This window comes from Chaetodon trifascialis, chromosome 2 (genome assembly GCF_039877785.1).
Source record: "Chaetodon trifascialis isolate fChaTrf1 chromosome 2, fChaTrf1.hap1, whole genome shotgun sequence".
Lineage (NCBI taxonomy): Eukaryota > Metazoa > Chordata > Actinopteri > Chaetodontiformes > Chaetodontidae > Chaetodon > Chaetodon trifascialis.
The window spans coordinates 17,774,803-17,794,923 of record NC_092057.1 but is presented as its reverse complement, the minus strand read 5'-3'; the positions used below and the strand labels follow the sequence as shown (position 1 = coordinate 17,794,923).

Sequence of the window (20,121 nt, the reverse complement as noted above, 5' to 3'; positions counted from 1 at the left end):
GAATTTACCTTGGGGGAGAAAGAGGTCCTCTGACGCAGTCTCAGAGACATCGAGGAGACGTATGTGACGTGAACCCCGGAAGGGATTCACCTTCCTCAACCATGGACGTAGATGTGGAAGTCCTCATCACTTTACTGCTTCAGACTGTGTTTCATTTGTTTCTCCTCTAAGCTTTTGTTTGTTGCGCAGTCACGATGCTTCCTGCCGCTGCAGTTTTCCATTTTCCTTGGGAAGTAAACTGTGGAGCAGTGCAGGAAGGAGAATCAGTGAGAGTGTTTGGCAGGTGGGTTTTGTTGGGACTCATAGCACATCAGGTTTGATGCTCTGACTGGAAAACGGTTTTGCTTGATACAAGTCAGTTTGTTCGTCGACGACAAACAAAAAAACAAAAAACAACTGCAACCGTTTACTTGAAGTGAGACTATGTACCCTCTGAAAGAAGAAAGAAATCCATTCTTCTAAAAATGAAAAGCTCCATCATAAGCAATGAAATTCACCTTTAATCAGCTCATTACGCTCAGGAGTTTCGCTGATGCAGCCTTGCTTGTTCTAGTGTGACCGTTATCTTATGATGGCTTTCTTTATACTTTATATTATTTCATATTTTAGTCCTATAGTTCAGGCTGCTGCACAATTATATCTTAAATTCAAACAAACTGTAGATTTTGTTCCACTGATGTGATTTTTTTTTTCTTCCAGCCTGAGATCTAAAAGTTTATCACAAATGACTGCCTCACTGTAATTGTCTTCTCTATGTGAGCTTCTGTTCTACATTTTAGCATTTGTTATTGTCCTGTAATTGTCACTTAAACAAAAGCTGCAGAGTTTCGCTTACAGCACATACGCTAATAGACTACATTCCTTTTTTGAAATTGTAAGTACTGTTGTTGTTGTGTTATTGAATAGAATACAATACAACTTTATTTTCCATGTGGCTGCTCATATGCAGACATCACACAACAAGAACACTGCGAGTATAGTTACTCCAAGTGATACAATAAAATTTAAGACTGCGTCTCCAAAAAAGGATTGACTTGGACATTAAACCTGTTAAATTTTTCAGACTTGACTGCTATCAGCCTGAGGAGTCCAGGGCAACGCTGTCAGCTCAGCATGCTTCAAAGGAGCACCATGTGGTCATCCACACCTTGTTCGTGGAGCCTTTTAACCCAATAATTGGAGCCCAGTACATAGTTTTGGGTGAGATAGAAAATGCTGAAGGTAAAGAAAAATGTTCTGATTTCTTACTATTTGGAATGTTGAAGTTATTGGGATTATTACCAGATTGTCTTGGGCCCACATATCAGTCAAACAAGAAATTTTACAGAGGCCAATTGACCCTTTCAGGATTCAGTGTAAATATATAAACATTGGATTGAGCAGCTATCAGGTTATTCATTTGTGGTGAACCTGATATCTGTCATTAAATGTTTGGTTTGTTTCCTCCATACTTATGGCCTCAGATTCAAGGATAAAGTTGAAATAGAGCTTGGAAGTCACAGCTCTTACCTTTTGAATACCAGTGTTTGTTTTGCTTATATTTAGATTTTACTCATTCATGGAAGAAAATCTTGATCACTGGGGTCATTTAAATACATCCAAGACTGTTACCTCACTTTATCTGAATTTTCTTGTCTTCCAGAGGGTGGTGTGATGGTCCGTGCCCGTGTACTAAACTGTGTTGATGGAGTAAACATTGCCCTTCTACAAAAGGCCATCAATGAGCAAAGGAGCTTCTTCAGGGAGAGGGAGCATAAACAGAATGATGCTGCACAATATGCACATGCACCCTGATAAGGGTCTCCATTCATCATGCTTCCCACGGTCACCTCGTTGAGTATGTGGACTACAGCGCTGCCTCTTAAGATACTTGCCAAAGTGCTCTGAAGTGCAGTTTTGTGAGCTTAATTGAACTTTACAATTGTTTGGTTAAGTGTAAAATAGTCAATATGCCTATCCTGTCTACCTCTGACCATAACAGTTTTCTACACTTCATTAGTCTAATTGTTTGGTTGATGTTTTGGGTCCTTCACTTATGAACAAGGTGCAGGTTTTTAGCCATTTCTCTCAGTGTTGAGACATCTGATAACAATGGCCTTCATTATAGTGGGAGTTACAAGTCTTAACATTCTTGATGTAACTTTGTGGTTTGATACTTTTAAAAATACTTACAATAGATATGTATGAGTCATGTTATATAGGTGGATTGGATATATTCCACTCACATTAAAATGAGAAAAGTTTGAAATTGTGTACTGAAGTATTAGTTCTACACACTTAGTGACACGATTGACTATTTTGCACTAATAAGACAGTTGAAAAGATAGGATTTGCGCTGAAGCTCCTTTGGCAGAATTAATGTCTTTGAAACAGTTTCATGAGTCCATGTTATAACCATATTCATTATTTTTATTTATTCATCTTTCTTTTGTTTCTTTTTTTCTTTTATAAAAATTGTTAAGACAAAAATAAAGCACTATTGAGCACACGTGGTCTTCACTAGGGAATGTTTCCTGTATTTACGTCTCTGAACACATTGTTTATATCTGTTATACTGTATGGTCTAATTAGTGAGCTATACTGGTCCTGGACCGTATGTTAAAACGGTGGTTCCCAACATTTTGACTTGTGACCCCATATCACAGATTATGGCTTCAATGTGGACTAGACCTTAATAGTCTATTAATCGACTAGTCCATTAACAAGAAACAATTTTGATAGTTAATACATTTTTGTTTCTGATCCCAGCTTCTCAAATGTAAAGATTTGCTGCTTTTCTTTTTTTCCATGATAGCCTGTTGGTCAGACATAATGTGAAGGTGTCACTTTGCATTTTGGGAAATTGTTATGGCCATTTTTAAAATATTTTTTCTGATATTCTAAAGACCAAATGTTACATTACTGTAAAAAACAAAAGCACAAAACAAACAAACAAACAAAACTGCCGTTCTAGTGTGGTAGAAAATGATCAATTAATGGTTTTTTTTGTTGTTGTTGTTTTTTAATTAATCTGTTGACCCCTGAGATTTACCTGGTAACCCCTTGATGGTACTGACCCTCAGGATGGGAAACACTATGTAAATGCTAGATGCATCATTGAAATTACATGTAATACTTCTTGTGTTATATTTGCAACCAGCATGTTCATGTACACTGGGTGGAGCAGTGCTCATTATTTGTCAATTGCTGTCAGTTGATGAATGCACCCTCATCTTCCTGACACTATTACTAGTAGTACTAAGTACTTCACAGGTACATAAAATTGGAAGCTGTGGTGAAGGTCACCCAGAAGTGGGTTCTTAAAACAATATATAATCAGGTATTACTGTCTTGAAAATTATTAATTGCACTTGCTTGTGTGTTTTATTTAAGAAGACGATACAACACAGTGAGGGAGTCCATGCTCATTAGTCATTATAATTTAAATTTATTGATATTGTTTCTTCATGAAGTATCAAACAAGATTGAGTTTAAAGTGAACAATGTGAAGGATAGCCCACGAGTAATACAGAATCAAATCAATCTTGGTAAAAAGCATTGCACCATGTCCCAATATCCCTAATAACACAATAATGTCAAAGATAAATTGCATTTATATTCTCCATTTTTAAATTAATCACACACAAAAAAAAAAAAAAAAAAACTCATCCCACATCACTTTTTTGGTAAACAAAAGCAACTCAGCAGCAATCATTGTGGCTGGACAGACAAGTTTGCAGTAGAATACTTTTCCTGAGTCAAAATATACATTGTAATTAATGTATGGATTTCACATAATCTAATAGCACATTTTTACCACATCACTCCACAGACCAGATACCTCAAAGTATGTTGTAAACATATCTAGAATCTTGCATATTTTGAAGTGTTGTACATTGGAGTGTAACCAGACTCTTTGGAGGAGGCAGGCAGCATTGGTAAGCCTGACACTGGGTCTGTCTTACAGCGATCCAGAGCTTGTTTGTAGCTAATCTTCTCCTTTGTGATTGGGTCTACAATATCCTTAACGTAGGTTGTCTCAGCCTGCAGCTCCCTCACCATCGTGCTGTCTATCATTCTGGACCCAATGGCCTCCAATATGCTTACTCTGCTGCCAGAGTTGGGATTGACCAGCCCTCCGGTCAAGTGCTGTGCCTCCATGTAGCGCATGGCATTGTCCTTCGGCATCCAGCCTTTCTGAACAGCTTCCCCCACAGACAAACACTCTCTGGTCACAGGGTCTTCCACACCAGTGAAGGCTTTTTGTGCATTGAGTAGCCTCTGGAGGTGACTGTCGTCAATAAGGCCTTTGGCTGCTGCCTTGTGAACTGTGTATCTCTCTTTGTTGTTGATGTCAATGATGCCACCTGTTGCTGCCTGAGCCTCCAGAAGTTTTTTGGCAGTGTTGGGGTCAATCAGTTTACGCAGGGTAGCACTACGTATCGTAAAGCAGGTGTCAGTGTTTGTGTCCATTATTCCAGCAACTGGGTAGATTTCTGTAGCAGTGGAGATATCAGGGGGCGCTGATTTCACTGGTGTAGTGGACTTTGGGGTGACTGAGTTGAACTGGGGTTGCTTCTTATTTTCACCTGCAACCAGCAAGGCAAACTCTGAGATGGGCATCTTGCCTTCTTTGTACTTTTGTAGATCATATTCTGTCAACCTGTGTTGCTTCAGGGCATCTTTGATGGAGTACTGCTTTCCACTCTTGCGATCCTGCAGTACAGATGTCTCCCCATCAGGTCCCATCGAAGTAATCTCTTCCCAGTCACACTCCAGCTCCTGCAAATGAATGTACTGTTCACGATCAATCAGGCCTTGCAGGTAGGCATCATAGGGAGACATGTCTTTTCCAGTATCTGGATCCAGAATGGTGATTTTGGTGGAGACATTGGTCTCTTTGGTTCTTGTCTCTGTTTGCTCCTCCTTCTGCACTTGCTGAAGAAGCTGCCTGATGGTACTGTCTCGCTCGTGGATGTTGTCTTTTTCATTCAGGATCTCCCTCTCTAGACGCTGGCTTTCAGACTCCAACTTAAGACTCTTCTGCCTGCTCATCTGCGTTCTCTCACTCATTAGTCTGCTCTGCTGCTGGAAAGACAGGCTGGTGTCATGTCTTTTGGCCTCAAGTGTCCTCAGCTCTCGAGTGAGGTTGTCCTTCTCCCTCAGTAAGGCGTCTCTGTTCAAAATGAGGGTAGTCTCCTCTCTTGAAGAGCTGGACTTGGTGCTCATCAGAAGGTTGAGTTTATCATTGACACGTCTGATTTCATCTTCCAGGTCCTGTCTGGTAAACTTATGCTGAGACACCTGCTCCCTCAGGCGATCCCTCTCTGCTTCAACAGCCTGGTCTTTCTCAACACGGACAACCTCTTTGTACACTGTTTTCTCACCAGACTTCTCCCTCTGCAGGATCTCAAGCTTTACCGTGCTGCTATGGATGTCTCTCTGGAGACGCAGGATATCGCTGGTTTGCTGGTCCATGTCTGTCCGAAGATCGCTTGTCATCCTCTCCAGTTTTGGGTCTCTTTCAACCTTCAGTACCTCTTCGACAATGATACTTTCTTCAACAGGAGGTGGGGCATTTTCCAGCTGTGTGATGCGCAGTCGGATCTCTCTGAGATCAGACTCAGCTTGAATCTTCTTTTGGTGCTCATCACTCTCTCTGAGGATCCTCTCTTTATCTTCCACCGTTGTTCTCAGCTGCTGCAACTCTAGCTCTGTTTGACGTCGCGTCTTTACTTCTTCATCCAGGTTCCTGCTGAGCTTGTCATGCTCGATTAACTGTCTGGGGTCCTTCTGTAAACGCACAACCTCCTGCACAACCACTTTCTCCTCAGGCTTCTGTCTCTCCAACAGGATGTATTTATTTTGCAGATCAAACACCATTTCTTCGATGGTGCGCCGCAGCTGTGCCTCCTCCCGCACATCTCTTCTCAAGCGGTCAGCTTCTTTCTCCAACAGAGGATCAGGTTCATACTTGATGACATCTCTGGTAACAAGTTTGGTCTCTACCTTGGACTTTTCAGCTTTCCATTCATCTCTCTCTGTCCTGAGTAGCTTCACCTTGTCCAGGAGAGAGTTGTAAGTGGTGTGTAAATGGTTTATCTGATCATTTAGCCTCTGAATCTCTCTCTCATTTTCAGGGCTTCTTTCCTCTTTAACCACCTCTTGGAGAACTTCCTTCATCTCCACTTTAGGCTTCTGTGAACGAAGGATATTCAGCTCTGATGTGAGCTGGCTGATCTCCCTCTCCAGATCAGAGCGTTGCTTGCTGGAGTCTTGTATGTCTTTCCTGAGCCGCATTATCTCCACCTCTGTGTTTGGGTCTATCCGATAGAGCTCACTAACAATTTCCTTCACCTCGATTTTTGGCTTCCACAATTGAATTTCTTGGTAGCGGCCTTGGAGGTTCATCAGCTCTTTGGACAAAGAGTTGTTTTCCATCCTCTCTTCCTCCATGCTTGTCTGAATCTTCTTAGATTCAGTGATGAGATCAGGGTCTTGTTCAATCTTTTTCACTTCCTTAGTGATGATCTTAGGCTTGATGTTAGGAATCAGTCTCTCAAGTGCATTAATCTGGCTCCTTGTCTGGAAGATCTCATCATTGAGCAACTTGATCTTGTTGTTCTCATCAGAAATTTCTGTCTCAAATGTTCGCACTGCTCTCAACATCTCTGGGTCCTGTTCCACTTTCAAAACCTCCTTCTTAACCACTGTCTCTTTGATGGGTGGTTGTTTCTGCTGTAGAATTGTGACTTCTGTCTTCATCTGAATCTGCTCCCGATCTTTCACGTGAATTTCATCTCTCATCCTTGCTATTTCGTCTCTCATCTTAGCGGCATCTATGTCCAGCTGAGGATCTCTCTCAAACTCTGTCACCTCTCTGGTTGCCAGTTTGGGTGGAGTGTTTTTGAGGGTGTCCTCCAGGATGGTGATTTTCTTATTTGACACTTCAACCTCAGTCTGGATGGTGCTACGCTTCAGGGCCTCTTCATGCATTTTGTTTCGCAGGTCAGACAAATCACTTTCCAGTTTTGGGTCACGATAGTAGTGCAGTACTTCTTTCTCCTCAACACGCTCAACTCCTTTGCGACTCTTCAAGGACATCATCCTGTCTTTAAAGGTTCTCAGGTCTGTCTCAGCATGAGCTGTCCTGTCCTTCTCATCCTCTAGCTCTTTTAACAGACTGTTTAACTCTGAAGCACTCCTCTGTTGGTTTTGAAGCTGCACTTGTTGCTGTGACACCAGTTGAACTTTCTCTTCATTCTGCAGCAGCAAAACCAAAAAAAATTGAATGGCGATAAGATGTCATGGGATTTTTTTTTATATAATTTTTTTTTTTGTGACGTAGCTTCAGTTAGTTTCATCTGAAGGATAGAAAACTTTTCTATGTATGATCTCTTTTCTTACTTGTAAAATGAGATTCTTAGCCAAGCCCATCTGTTTTTGGCGTTGGGTGTTTTCAGCTGTTGCTTCAGCATAACGGTTGACCAGATCTTTTTCCTGTAATAAACAAGAGAAAAAGTAAAACATCAGTCACCTTGATCTTTGAATAAATGTAACAAATTTATGTTGTGTTAAAAACATAGGAGTTTAAATGTTACTTCTTTCTGAACAGCATCAGTCAGTGTGAGCAGATGAGGTTTCTTTGCAACAGTGACTCCAGCATCCTCAAGTGTACTGTTGTATTTGTCAATGTTGGCGTCATATTCCTGCAGATATGAAGAGTTAGTCTGTGCTTGCTGGTTTGAGCACAAAGTCATTGAGTGAGTTAAACAAGTATGAGGACTCTTTGCAAAAAACATTTGGAACTGAAAACCTGGAAGGTTTTAAAATGGTGAAATTATGTAATCTTTGATAATAATATTTAAGATTGACTTCCTTCCTGTTTACATAATGCCTAGGAACAATATCTGCATTCTCTTGCTGATATTTTGTATTATAATTCATTTGAGACTTACATTGAGTAGATTCTGCAGATCTTGCGACAGGTCAGTCACTCTGTCCATGTCATCTCCCTTCCTCTTCAAGTCATCCATCACCCTCTACGGTGAAAAGTTTAATTGAGGTTAATTAGTATGAGTTCTTAATATTGTTTATAATTCAATAATGGCATTTTTTTTTTTTTTACAGATTTACATTGAGCAAATCATATGTGCATATAAATAAATGATGCTGTGGTTGTTCAAAGAGAAAAGATAAAGTGCCCTCAACTATTCTTTACATGGCACTTCTTTACATTCAAGAGACAACCTCACCTCTTGGGAGCTCTGCTTAGCAGCGACCTGAGACAGATCATCATTGCTGTTAATCTGGTTTGTCGGCACATTGTCCAGGAAGGAGTTCAGGGATTTGCATGTGCTCTGGAACTCCTGATTCTTGGTTGCGGCTTCTTGTAAGATGTTTTCTCTGAGAGAATTCATAATTAAACAATTAAACAAAACAAAAAAAGCTCTTCATTATGGTACTTTCAAATTCAAGCTCAAACCTTTGTCTTAATACATCACTTTACCAAAACATTATATGAGTTTATTCTGCTTGTTTTATGTAATGTATATATGTAAATTAAATGTAATCAAAATATTTCTGGAAAATAAGGGTCAACAATCATTTGTTTGTAACATTAATTGCCTTTTCAGATTAAAAAAAAATCAAACTGAACTAACCGATTTCACTGATACATATCTCTGTCGGTAAAACCTACACTGGTCTGACTTTCTAATTAAACTGAAGTGGCTGAACAGATTTAACTGTGGTCCTATTCTCACCTCTCTTTCAGCTGATTGGCCACATTTGCATAGCGGGTCTGCAGCTGCTTGACCTCTGTTCTCTGGCGCTGGATGTCAGGGCAGAACTCCTGGTAGCCTTGCTGCAGAGAGCTGCACAGCTGCTCCGTGGTCTCCAGATCCTGACTCAGCTTCTTCATGTCATCCTGAGCCGCTGCCACAGACTTTCGCTGGTACTGAATACAACAAAGGAGATGTGCAATTTAAAATCTGTCAAAATGTGGTGGAAGAAGGAGTTAAAAGGAGTGTGGAAATGCAGATATCCTCACCTGAATGTCTACAGTATGGGCTTGGATTGCATTTGGTACGTCAGGGACTGGACTATCTTCACTCAGCTTTTTCTCAAAACCAGAGACAAGGCCATCCACCTTCTTAATCTGACTTTCCAGGTTGAGAGATGCATTTGCTCTGGAAAAAAAAGAAAGTCTCATCACAACTGTTGAGATTATTGAGTTCAGTAGCAGAGCTCGATAAAGGTAGATAGATGCAAACCTATAAATATATGACAGGCATGGTTTTTTTTTTTACGTCATTTGTGTTCTTTGCAAAAAAAAAAAAAGTCTTAACTAGTTGTTTTAAAGTGGGTAGGACCATATTTTCATTGGAAACAAAACCCTCAACCATGTCATGCATATATATAACCTCAAACTCTTACTTCTTGGTGTAGAGGTCAGCAAGTGCTGCAATGCCATCGTGTTTGTTGTTGGCGGCACTCAGTTTGAGTGGCAGTGCAGAAGAAGTGGAGTCTTTGGACAACAGGGGCTGCAGATCAGCCTGAGCTGCCAGCTTTTCCTGTTCCAGAGCCTTCAGAGCCTTGGCAGCTTGCTGTGAAGGACAAGTGTGGGCACTTTACATGCTTGCACTAATATACTGTGGCATTTCATCAATTATCAGACATCAAATCATGTAAGATTCAAACCGTAAACTGCAAAAAGAGACACCTCATGTCTAAATGCTTCAGAAGCTTTTCCACTTTTTCAACTGTTCATCAGCCGGGGTATCTACTGACCAGTCTCACTTCTAATAATGAAAAGCCTCAGATGATGATGCCTCAACAAATGAGAAAGCTCATTGACCCACAGAATTTAAAGTTAAATATTCAAATATAAAATCAGTTCTTCTTTTTACTGTATATTTGGCCTTGACAGTTTAAGAGTGGATAGTTGAAGCTCTCTGTATGTGTAAGAAGCACCTTGGATGTCATTATATGTACAATCTGAGCCAAGACTACGCTTTTATTTCTGTGAAGGGTTTACTTTAGGTTAGTTAAGATGCAGCAGAAGTAGTGATATTGTTACAGGAGACACTTGAGTGTTTCAGTTGGTTTCAGATAAATAAAATATGACATAAAACAAGTACAACTGATTAGGCAAGGTGAAATAATTCATTTAGGTTTCAGCCGATAGCCGCATGAACCACATGCTTTCACAAGTTAAGGATTTCAAGAAAACTGCAAATTAAAAGCTACGAAAATTAGTGATGCAAGGTGGAGAGGTTTTTGTTTCATGTAATGCATCACAGTGCAACATGGTTCATATTATTAAATATTTTCATTGCTATATTTAATATGTGAAGAACGAGATGAAGCAGTTTTATCCTATGTGGAGCATGAACGCATACAGGTGCAACCAACCAGGAAGATAATTAGTGCCATCTCACTAATGACAGCTCATCAAAACCATATCAAAGTACTGTGTTGGTAGTTACAGCTACTGTGTTTCATTTACTGTGTTGACGTCTGTTTGCAACTCTCACCTCTTGTTCCCTCAGCCTGTTTGCCAGATCTCCAGCCGGGTCCGTGTGATTCAGTGGGGCTCGCATGCGGCTTAGCATGCTCTCCTCAGCGTTGACCAGGTCATCCTCCAGCCTGTCCAGCTGCTGAGCCAGGGTTGCCACTTTGGGATCCGGTGCAGCAGAAGACACTGGGGTGAATGAGGAAACAAAGACGTTTACTGATTGCCTCATCTGACTGTAGCCTGAAGATAACAATGAAAAACTGTTTGTGCAACTGTTTATACATAATTGTCATGTTTTATAGGCCCAATGATGCCATATAATTAGGATATTTAAGAATTGAATTTATAGACAAAGACCTGATTGTTGGGGCCTGGAGACTTCAGATTTATGATTCTTCAGGGATGCCGCCAGAGCAGCTCTTCTCTTCTTGATGTCTGCCAGTTCACCACCCAGCCTGATGATGGACAGAGTGAGAGGCAGAGAGGAAGGTAGAAACAGGAACAGTGTCACTGACATATTCTTGCATTGTTGGTTGTAGATGCACAGTAACACAGCTTTGCATTACTTACAAGTCCACTTTATCAATGGCCTCTGAATCAGGTGGAGGGATCTGGAAGCAAACTCCAGGGAAGGTTTTTGTTGCTCCATCAGTGGAGATAACGTCCCAGTTCTCGATGTCTGAGTTAGATTTCAGGGTGACCTTCTCTCCTCTTGACAGAGACGCCTACATGTTAATGATAAACACATGTCCACACATTTCAAGATGACTGAATTGAACAGCTGTGGATATTTGTCAGTCTCTGCCTTTTCTTTGTTCTCTGAAGGCCTCACAACAGTTTAAGGTTAAGGAGCCTCACCCTATCTGTCTCCCAGTCACACAGGGACTCCACTGTGATGGGTCTGCTGGAGTTGACACGTCGTTGCTTCAGAGGAGCGATGGTGGTGCTGCGCCTCCTCAGGTCTGCCAGCAGCTGCTCACTGTTCTGCACGGCCTTCTCCTCCGCCTGGTGGGAAACACACATAGAGGAAAAGAGGTCTTAGAAATACTTATCTCATGGCAGATAGCAACAAAAACTTAATAGAATAACAACACACAAATAAAAAAAAAAATATATATATATATATATATATATATATATATATTTTTTTTTTTTTTTTTTTTTTTTACTCATACCAGCTCCCTCCCACACTCTTCTCACAGCAAGCTGAATTTCATGTGTGTGTGTAAACGTTCAGTATTTTGATTCTTTCTCTGTGAAAGTTCCCCTGTACCTCAAGCTGCAGCAGTGTCTCAGAGTTGCTCTTCTTGCTGATGGACTTGGGGTCCAGGCTGTTGTTGAGTTCGGTGAGTTTTTCTGACAGCTGGTCAGTCTCCATTTGGTACTGGAAAATGGCACAAAAACACATTGTTGAAAATCTTTGTTGAAAACCTGAATGTATCAACCTACGGGGAGATTATAGTTGATTGTGATAATCCCAAATTGTGGTGTTTGCTGTTCCATATTTACCCTTTTGAATTCCTCCACATTGTCCAGGTGTGTCTCTTGACAAATGCAGAGATTGAGGAATTTCTGCCACTCTCTTCGTACGGCATCTCTCTGACCCTGCAAATATCATGTCACAATATGAGTTAATCTGGTTTTAAATGGCATTCAGGTGAGTTTAAAAGGTTTAAGTCTGTGACATTTTTAATGTTAAAGATCTTGGCCTTTAAAGGTTTTGCTTTTGAAAATGGCATCCTCTGAGAAATGGCGGTACCTGAATCGTGGCACTGGCCGGGTGTTTCATTTCAACAAGACGGTCTCCTTCCTCCTGGAGTTTGTTCACCTCGCTCTCGTGGGCCAGCAGGCTGTTGTTCTTGAAGTTCTGATTGAGATCAAAGTGTTGTTGTTTACATGTTTGCTCATTCAAGTACAGAACAAATAATCAATCTGGACCATTCTGGACAAGCAACACCATCTCATTATTTGTGACTGCTAAGTTGCCAGGACTGCTGTCTTTCATTGTTTTGGCTGAACAACCCTTCAGTTCCTGACCTCATACTGCCTGCGGACATCAGGTGGGTCCACCATGCGGTCACTCCAGTCCTGCTGTTTGATCTTGTCTTGTTCCTCTCCCAGGAAGGCCAGTTCCTTGTTGCAGCCCTGCATGTATTCGTACAGGCTGTTCAGGTAGTGGCGACGCCATTTGGAGTTATCCTGAGGAGAAAGTAATTGAAATCAAAACTGAGAAGCTCTGAAAGCTCAAACATTTTATGGCAAAATTCATATTATTTTGAGAATTTGTGGCTTCCTTAATTTTGAATTGAAAAAGGACAAACTAATGTCATGTCAAGTTAGGGCTCAAAATTTATTTTGTTATTTGAAATTTTATTTTCTCAGATAAAATAATTAATTCTGACATACAAACAGAAATAAGTAAAACTTGTGCCTTTGACATTTAATGTAAAATGATTAGGTGCTTGAAGTGCTTGCTACTGCATGACAATTAACAAAGCTTTAAAGAAAAAGAGATGAGACATCTCTTGGACTTCTCCCAATAAATAGTCACTTCATGTTTTATACTTTAAGCTTTTCACCATAAAACTCAATAATAAGTTATGTGCTATTACATGTGAACAACTCAACTCACCAGTAGATTGTTGTACTGTTTCTTCAAAGCTGTATATTTCTCCTAAAAGACAAGATAGCAACAAACCTTCATTATGACTAAAGACAGCAAGCAAGACATTGACAGTTTTGATCAGCTGCTGTGGTGAATACAGAAAACTCATAGTGTTTTGCTTAAGTGAAGACATCCAGATGATCCTGTGAATGTGCTTTCATGTAAACACGGTTGTTCACCTTGCTGCCTGCTGAGCTGACACAGAGCTGCGAGTTGTAGGCCTCCACCTCTTTGTGCAGGATGTTGTGAGCAGCAATCTGCTTCTCCAGGTCTGCCATGGTTGGGCCGTACTCCTCTGAATTGACTGCTTTCTGTGAGCACAAATACCAGAAGAATGCAGTTAATGCAGAGACAAAACAATTACCACCAGAGAGTTAGTCTGACAGGCTGAGGCACTATTTAATGAGCAGTGTTTTAATGTATTAATGGGCTGGTGTTTTTCTGTACTTTTCTCACTGTCGACCACTCCCATTAGAAAATATGGTCTCATTTAATTTTTAATTTGTAACAGCTGGACATTGTAGTTTTTAGCAAACATTAATACATATGGAGTAAATATTGCATTTGCTGGGAACTATTTTCAATGGCGGATTAATACACATTTGGTAAGTGAATATTGGTATGGAATATTTTGCAGAATTGAGCCACAGTAAGCTATAGTTAATGTAATGAAGGAACATGTAAGGTATGACTAATGATTAATTAAGTAAATGCATGTGTTATTAACACTTTGAACGGACGATGGAGTGCTATGACACAGGAGAATAAGATATATCAGGCTCTGACTACACAGACTTGTTGGTAGGATTATTGCTGGCTTTGGTCCTTTCACGGGATTAGTTGGCAATTAAAAAAAATACACAAGATACAGCCTTTGTTATCCTTTAAACTCAAAGTTTAACTTGAATTTTTAAGCACAGTGCTATCACACTTACTTGCTTCTGGTTTAAAACGGGCCCCCAGTCGATTCGCGGCATCAGCGAAACGTCATCAATCTGCTCGTAGATTTCTCGGTAGAAGACGCAGTCCTTCAACCAGCGTTCGTGGAGGTGGATGACACTGGTGTCACCAGAGGGAAGGGGAGATGCAAAGATACAAACAGCAGAGCATTTATGGTGATGTAAAATGAAGAGCATTAGCTTTAGGTTGGGGACCCGGTGATGTATTTGAAATCACTCGCAAATAGCTATTGTGGATGCTGAATGTGTATGTCTGATTTTTACGTTTTAACACACTTCTCTCCATTGGTCAGGTATGCTGTACTGCCTCTGTGTAGCATTTATTCTGCAACAACTCACTCGCTCTCTATCTCTGTTGCTTGTGGGTGTTTGAGCTTCTTGGCTTTGTCGACGTCCAGGAAAAGGTCCTTCAGCAGGCCCTCAGCCTCGCCCAGCTTGTCTGATATCTCATTCTGATGCTCAAATGGCTGCTCTTTCTTATCATTTTCAGCATCCTGGAGGAAAAGGACAAAAGTTAGGATGATGCCAGTAAGAGTGACGTATCACTAGTGCATTTGCCTTTCAGGGTGTGTGTGTGTGTGTGTGTGCATTCTCACCACAGCCAGCATCTCCTCAGACCGGAGGATGTCTTTCTCCACCTGGTCGGCATTCTTTTGCATCTGGGCGATCAGCAAGGCCAAGCTGCTGGCCTGGTTCCTGCAGGGTGACGAGAAAGGCGACGGATTAAACCACAAGCAACAATCAGATCACTTTTTACTGACAATCAGTTCAGTCTTCCCCTCTCATGCTGCACAATCCCTCTCGCCGTCTCAAATCCTCCATATCTGAAGGCTGATATTCACCAGTCACTTGACAGCTAATCCTTCATGCCCTAAATATTTACTACAAAACCACTTTCTAAACTAAAATGGACTTCAGGTAGACAAACAGCTAAAGATGACCGAACAAGGAAATACTTTAAAACCCAAAGGACTTTAATTCTGAAAGTATCTGCTTTCCTTTATCTTATGTATTTTGTTTTGTCTGTTATGGAAAAGAGGAGGACCTTTTAATTTTATCTAACTTCATTTCTCTCAACCTGAAAGATACATTATCAAGAACAGAAGAAAGCAACATTGGTGTATGTTTCTAGACAAACTTCACATTGTGAAGCTTTTCATTTGAATTAAAGCTTTTCATTTGAATTAAAGAGCCCAGACGTGCTGCAAGACAGTTTTCTTTTTATCTTTTTCACTGTTTGGTCTTATCTGACTGATGCCTGTTTGTTGAGATGAAACCAAACCTGAAAAATCACGCACTGTCTAAAGGGCTATTGGAATGGTTTTAGGGACAGCAAGAGGGTGTTTAGTTTCACCTCCTGAGCCACCACTGATGCATTCCTTGAATGCTAACCATTCCTCAGTGGCTGTGACTGTCACTCCCTCTGTCATTGTCACGGTGTTGCTCTCCATCAATGCCACGCAGCGTTATGGTGAGAAAAGTTAAACAAGGCCTCAGACAGACAGAAGGTGGAGGACATTCTACTGGCTGACAATTAGAGATGAACGACACCCATAAAACTAAATGAGATGTCAGTTTGGAGTCAAAAATCAAAAGACTTTGAAGCTAAGGATTTGAATAAAGCTAACAAAGGATGATACAATATAACAGTTAGGCCTGTTTTCTGTATGTGACTTATGAGCAAGTATGTTTAAACAAGGGAGAGCAACGAAGGAAATTTGCAGATTGATTGAGTTTTTGATTGTGGTGAAACAAACAAACAAACAAACAAAACAGAAGCTATACAGTCACCAGTGTTGTTTTCCCACAGCATCCCATTTAAAGAGAAACTTGCAGGTTTCATTTCTTACTGCATTTATACTTTTCATGTCCAAATGTCCAATGCCTCCATTTTGAGATGGACATTAAAACTGCCTCACAAAAAACAAATCCAGGTGTCACTGTAGTATGTAAAATCTTTACTACGCGTTCATTCACCAGAAGTTGCAGTCTCGTGTAACACCCTTTAACTCTGAGAAACAGCCTCATAATATGCAGCCAATTCACATTGGTTGGGAAAGTAAAGCGAAGTCACAGATGCATAAAGGGAGAAACAGGGAATTTGCTTTTTGGGTTGTTGTGGATACAAATTCAAAAACACCACAAAAATCTCCCTATGGACATTTCATAATCACTCAAAATGTGACAGGACGTTTTGCATGTTGCTCTCCTCGCTCAGAGTTCATGCTACAGGGTGGATTTTACAACTTGAGAAGACTCCTTTCATGAACTTGAACCACTAGAATAACACTGATGTGTAACTGATGTGCTTGTTAATCGGCACTACATATCGAAGCTACCTCAGAGTACAATGTCATGTCTGCCTGGAGTGAAAGTTAGGAGATGTCATATAAGATAGATTAATGGTGATAACCTAAATGCAGTTTCACGTCGCTCTTTAATGATAGAGCGACAGAAGAATGCTGGGGCGTTCTTCACTGAACTGCAAGCTGATCTGGTTCTGCAGCCGCTCTGACAATGGCCTCCCTATTCCTGCTCACTCAGCAGGAGGGACAGGTATGTGCTGTACACACACACACACACACACACACACACACACACACACACACACACACACACACACACACACACACACACACACACACACACACACACACACACACACGCGCACACACCCACTCCATTTCTTTGGGGTGTCTTGCTACTTTTTTTTTTTTTTTTTTTTTTTTACTTTGTTTGCTTTCTGAAGAGAAAAATCAATCATTCGTCCATATCATTCTGTTGACTCGTTCTTTGGTTTTTATTTTCTACTGCATCTTCATGTCAGACATTGAATGCCTGGCTCTGCCATGATAGAAGTGGGCGGACAGTGCAAACGCAAAGGACAACAATGAAAACAAATCCAGGACTATCGTGGAAAAGTCTGATAGGTTGCATTTCAGAAATATAACCGTGTTCAGAATAAATAAAAGCTTTGAAAAGACAGTACCTAAAACCAGCCTGTCAATGAATGTATGCCCTTTTAGTTATTATTATTTTGAATAAGGTGGGTTTTTTATTGAGGTACAATAATTGTGACATGATGCTGACCTAATTCTAAAACATCCTACTACACCTGCCAGCTCTAATGGATTGATTGGGAGGGGACATTGTTGAGCACATGAGTGGAATAAGTGATAGAGGTTTGTTTCTCTCCTTCATCTGGGCTGCCAAGTAAAAGTACACATAATGATCACGGTGCTGAATGACAGGTCACACCCTCACATCTCTGTGATCTCTGCGATTATGTGGGTGTGTGGGCACATGTATGTGTCTGCATCGAGCTCTCGTGCATGGTTCTTCTGTTCTGAGGTGCAGAGGAAATAATGGGACTGTATGTGTGTGAGCGTCAGCAGCGCTGCTGTCACTCTCTTGGGCGTTGTTCAGTGAACCCCTGAAGGTGAATACTTCTGTTTACAGTGCAAGACTTTTTTGGTGTGTGTCATTTTTGTGTTTGGTGAGCTAAATGGCAAAGAATGCACTTCTGAAAATAGTAATAATAATATATACTGTAAATATGACTAAAAAATAACTTAATGAGTATTTTGTTTCATTTATGAATGATCATGGCGGGGTGGTAGAAGCTACAGCTGATTTGGCTGAAAGTAGGGCGACTGGATAATCTGCATAATTTAGAAGGGCTTGCCGGCATTTTCGAGTGAATTCCAAGATCAGAAAACCGCAAACACTCCCTGATTCGGTTATAACCTCTGTTTGTATCATAAAGTCAGTTGTGTTAAGTCTGGAGGGCTAAAAGAGGTTGAAAGCTGAAAATGTGTGGTGTTACTGCATCATGTGTGACCATGTGTGACCCCAATCACATCACAGTCATCAGCACTTCAGGGTGCCTACTGGCACCCATGCTCACACACACAACCACACCCACACACCCCCACAATCTATTTGTTAATGGATAAATTTGCCGCTTTTCTGTTTTCTGTCATTTCATTTGACATAAGAATGACATGGGTTTTTGACTCTTGGTGAGACAAAACAAAACTTGACAAATTCACCTTGGGCTCTGGGAAATTGTGATCTGGCTTTGCTAACAAATCTCAGATTAATCAATTATTTAAAAATAATTCAATAAAACATTAAATAAATCAGAAAAATAATTCAAACAATTAATTAATAATCATTATTTGCAGCTCTACTTTACACTGTCTTGACTGATTTAATGGCTTATGGAAATGTCTCATTGGCCAAATGAACCGAGCAGCATGTCCTCTGTCACACTACACAGTTGGGAACCAACGCCCAGATAGGAGACAGAAACCAGCCAAGCAGTACAGACTGCTCAGCCCTGATCACACCTCAGCAGTGAGACAACCCATCCAGGGCAGGGGCAAGGTGAAACCACAGGCTGGTCACCACCTGCCTGGCTTTGTGACAAGAAGGGAAACTCCTCATCAGTTAGACAGTTGATTGTCTCTCCAAACTCTCTCTGGAGCAGCAGTGGTCCTGTCATATGCTGTGCACTCAAAGCTGGATTTAAAGCCATTTGTGTCAATTAAATCACCTGAAGTCAGACTCTAGACACTGAGTACTATTTTTGAAACTTTCACCGTGTTAGTGACACATATTTACTGTATCATGTGTATAAACAGCTCCTACAGCTGACAGGACACAGAACAGCCTGACCATATACCAGTTGTTATGGCTCAAATCCTCACTCACAGCCCTGAGAGGACAATTGTTTTTTCTCATTAAAATATGATCACTGACAATGTTGTCCTAGCAGTCAAATATCTCAGATTTGGGCAGAACTACCCCATGAAGCCACATGTCTGGGGTCTGAGTACCTGAAAAGCAGATTGAACAGAACTGCTACAATTCATTGCTTTCTGTGACTTTGACTTCATCACTCAACTTCAGTAATAAACACATTTTCACTAGTTCCACCTTATTTTTTAAAACACACATGTTTACAATGTAAACCTGACCTCAGGGCCGTGTTAATCGGCCACATACATCTCACTAAGCTTTTACCATCCCTGAGGATTAACTAGACATAACTCTGCACTTGAAATCCATGAGGAAATACACTGAGCAAACTTTCTCTTGACACAGCTGTAATGTAACAGGAGGCGAACCACAACATTGTGAGAGAAAGAGGACAACAGCACGCACAGGAAACATGACACAGGTCTTGGCTGGTGAAGAACAGGAGGAGGGGGAACATGACCGAGATACATTCATACATTACATTTCAAAAAGCCCACAGGGAAAAACTCACTTGCTGATCTTGCCCGAGACCTTGAGCGTACTGTCCTTAGTTTCCTTTTTCTTAAACATCTTGGAGGTCACGGTGGGTCCAGCAGAGATCCCACAAAAATCTCTCACTCTCTCTCTCCTTCTTCGTCTCTGTCTTCCTCACCCTGTGGCTTCCACTCTGTCTCTCCTCTCCCTTTGGTTCATCTCAAACACACTCACGTCAGCACAGTGACAGCCCCTCCCAGACAAGTTAACAGGTGTGTCACCACCCAGACATCCACCTAGAGGAGGACTGGACCGACCTGTTCCCTGTACTCTCCTTTCCTGCCCTTTCTTTTCATCAGAGCCCTGACACACTCTCAAATGTCCCACAGAGAGCAGGAGCCCTTTAATTACAGAGGATGCATAATTCATGGGGCAGGAGGGACTCTGGATTCCACAATTCATGCCAATGGCATTCACTAGTGAAGAAAACACCTGTGAAAACAGGTGGAAGAAATCAAGTTAAAAAGCTTTGAGCAATTCCAAATGTTGGGAATAAGTGGACTACAGGGGGTTGCTTTAGTTGCATGTCCCCGTCTCTTATATCTTTCCCATCATCCCTCAAATGTTGCTATCCAATAAACACATAAAATGGCTAAAAAAATTATAATAATGTTTTTTACAACTGTACAATTAGAATCTGTCTAGGGCTCTAATTTTCTGTAGAAATTAATAGATGAATTCACATATTTCATGCAGAAACA

At 40.9% G+C, this 20,121-nt stretch overlaps 2 protein-coding genes across 2 annotated transcripts; one reads left to right on the top strand and one right to left on the bottom strand.

Annotated features, from left to right (window-relative positions):
• The first annotated feature begins 42 nt into the window (after positions 1–42).
• On the top strand, positions 43–2,488 carry ten1 (TEN1 subunit of CST complex). The gene is made up of 3 exons (XM_070972756.1): positions 43–283; positions 1,064–1,221; positions 1,643–2,488. The coding sequence occupies exons 1-3, from the start codon at positions 195–197 to the stop codon at positions 1,792–1,794; spliced, it is 399 nt and encodes a 132-aa protein (XP_070828857.1). The 5' UTR covers positions 43–194; the 3' UTR covers positions 1,795–2,488.
• A 1,015-nt stretch (positions 2,489–3,503) lies between these two features.
• On the bottom strand, positions 3,504–19,544 carry evpla (envoplakin a). Its single transcript, XM_070972724.1, has 22 exons — positions 19,398–19,544; positions 14,719–14,818; positions 14,462–14,616; positions 14,099–14,222; positions 13,343–13,474; positions 13,131–13,172; positions 12,536–12,697; positions 12,258–12,365; positions 12,008–12,103; positions 11,772–11,882; positions 11,357–11,503; positions 11,069–11,223; positions 10,856–10,953; positions 10,518–10,684; positions 9,418–9,587; positions 9,032–9,170; positions 8,745–8,938; positions 8,235–8,385; positions 7,938–8,021; positions 7,581–7,688; positions 7,387–7,479; positions 3,504–7,242 (listed from the first exon to the last, which is right to left on the bottom strand). Exons 1-22 carry the CDS (start codon positions 19,454–19,456, stop codon positions 3,844–3,846), a joined length of 5,994 nt encoding a protein of 1,997 aa, XP_070828825.1. The 5' UTR covers positions 19,457–19,544; the 3' UTR covers positions 3,504–3,843.
• Between the last annotated feature and the right edge of the window lie 577 nt (positions 19,545–20,121).